This window comes from Lolium rigidum, chromosome 1 (assembly GCF_022539505.1).
Source record: "Lolium rigidum isolate FL_2022 chromosome 1, APGP_CSIRO_Lrig_0.1, whole genome shotgun sequence".
Classification (NCBI taxonomy): domain Eukaryota; kingdom Viridiplantae; phylum Streptophyta; class Magnoliopsida; order Poales; family Poaceae; genus Lolium; species Lolium rigidum.
In genome coordinates, this window is record NC_061508.1 from 143,167,756 (window position 1) to 143,169,782 (window position 2,027).

The 2,027-nt window shown below is 61.7% G+C and overlaps 1 protein-coding gene across 1 annotated transcript; it reads right to left on the reverse strand.

Moving 5' to 3' along the window:
- Positions 1-340: 340 nt before the first annotated feature.
- Positions 341-1,784, reverse strand: LOC124682505. Its single transcript, XM_047217178.1, has one exon. The coding sequence runs from the start codon at positions 1,782-1,784 to the stop codon at positions 582-584; it is 1,203 nt and encodes a 400-aa protein (XP_047073134.1). The 3' UTR covers positions 341-581.
- Positions 1,785-2,027: the final 243 nt, after the last annotated feature.

The window sequence follows — 2,027 nt, forward strand, 5'->3', positions numbered from 1 at the left end:
CTAAACAATGTGCTTTCACCACACCAAACCGAGAATTAAGCTGCTGAGCTTGTAATTGCAGCTAACCCGACTGCATTGTGTCACTGTGCCAGGGTATAAACCACTGCCTTGAGCTAATTAGGAAATGAACAAGGATACTTAAATGATAACAATGGGTACTCTACCCATCAAGGACTGATGAAGATCGTACAGTAATATGAATGTCACAATCATAACAATCTAACGCGCACGATTAAGAATTAGCCTGATTGAGGCTGCTGCAACATCTATCTGATAGATTGATATATAGATGGAGCAAAGACACAACAAATATGATGCTGCTACCTAGTACGAGTAGATGTAGATTAATTAGATAAGTTATCTCTAAACCTGCGTTCAAATGTCCACACTGTCAATCAAATTTCCTTTCCTCTTTGTCAGAATGCGAAGAATGGAAGATGCCAGCACCACTCACTTGGCTATCGCTACTGGAATGTAAGATCAATTTGATCCCACAGGGCCAACTACACAAGAGAATTGACACTTACAACAGCTGCAAAATTTGAAGCGGAACAATACCACCAACCGAGAAACAATCGCCGCTAGCTCTTCCATGCGTAGATGAGCAGCGAGAAGCCGTCTCCCCGCTGCATTTCGGCCTCCTCGGGGCTGGCCCAGTCCATCACCGTCGAGCTGCTTGCCCACGACGCCGCTGACGACGCCACGGACACCGACGACGAGGAGCTCGCCATGGCCAGCTTCCGCCCTCTCCCCTTCCTCTCCCTCTCTCCCTTGCTGAGGGTGCCGCTCCAGTCCCTTTGCCCCCACCGCTGAAAGTAGTCTCTCCAAGTGCTGGTGCTTGTCCTCGACGCATTCTTGTGGAGCCGGCCCTCCTCGGCTTGGGGCTCCTCGCCGCCGCAGCCGGGCTCGAAACGGAAGACGAACACCGCGTGCGCGTGCGCATGCGCGGCGGCGTCCGCGGGGGGCGGTTCACGCGCGGGGAAGAGCCACTTGTGGAGGTCCCAGGAGACCTGGACCTGGTCGCCGTCGCCCAGGTCGACTCGCTCCGTGCCACGGAACTTCCAGCGAAGTCGTCGGACGTGGAGCACGCGGTCGCCGTCGAGGGAGACGGACATGCCGACGTCCGCCCTATCGTTGTCCCTGCCGACGCTGTCCTTGCCGCGGCAGCGGGACACCAGATCCACGGAGATCTCCCGCTCCTTGCCCCGGACGTTCACGGAGGTTCTGTGGCCGCGGCCGTAGCCGGTGTCCCGCATGACCACGTGCTCACGCCGGGACAGCAGCGCAGAGCGCGGGCCAGGCGGGGGCCGGGCCCGGGTCCTGCGGTAAGCCCTGTCGGGCAAGTCCCCGGCGGCCAGGACCATCTCGCCGTCGACTACGACGGCGACGAAAAACCCCGAGGATGGCTCCGGGGACCCCGAGCTCGGGAAGCGAGCGCGCGTGAGGTCCCACGCCAGGTCGACGCGGCGGTCGCCGTCGCTGAACCGCCTGGACCCGCGGCGCCGCCAGAGCAGCCAGGGGCGGACGCGGAAGGCGAGCGTGTCTTCGTCTGGGTCCTCACCCCCGAAGTATACGGCGCCGGAGGACGATGGGGTCGGCGGGGACGACAGGCGGAGGACGGCGCGGAGCGAGAGGCCGAACGAGGTGCGCGACCAGGAGAGCGCGACGAGGCCGAGATGGGTCTCGTAGACGGAGGTGGCCAGGCTGGGCCCCGCCGCCGACCCGGACGCGAGCGGCGCTGCTGCCGGCGCGCAGCGGAAGCACGCTGCGATCGCGCCGGGCATCCTCGGCGCGGCGCGGCGTGGCGCGTCGGAGGCGGGCAAGATGCGTGTGCGCTCAGTTGCGGTGCAGCGAATCCAAGGCGTGGCCGTGCGTGCGTGCGGGTGCGGTTTGTTTGTTTACCCAGCACAAGTGGAGCGAAGATAGTGGGCTACTGGTGGTGGGTTGGTTCGGGCTGGCATTTGTTGCTTCTCGGCCTAGCTCGCGTCGACCAGCGAGAAATGGAGAAGGGCCCACCTGGCTGTGCT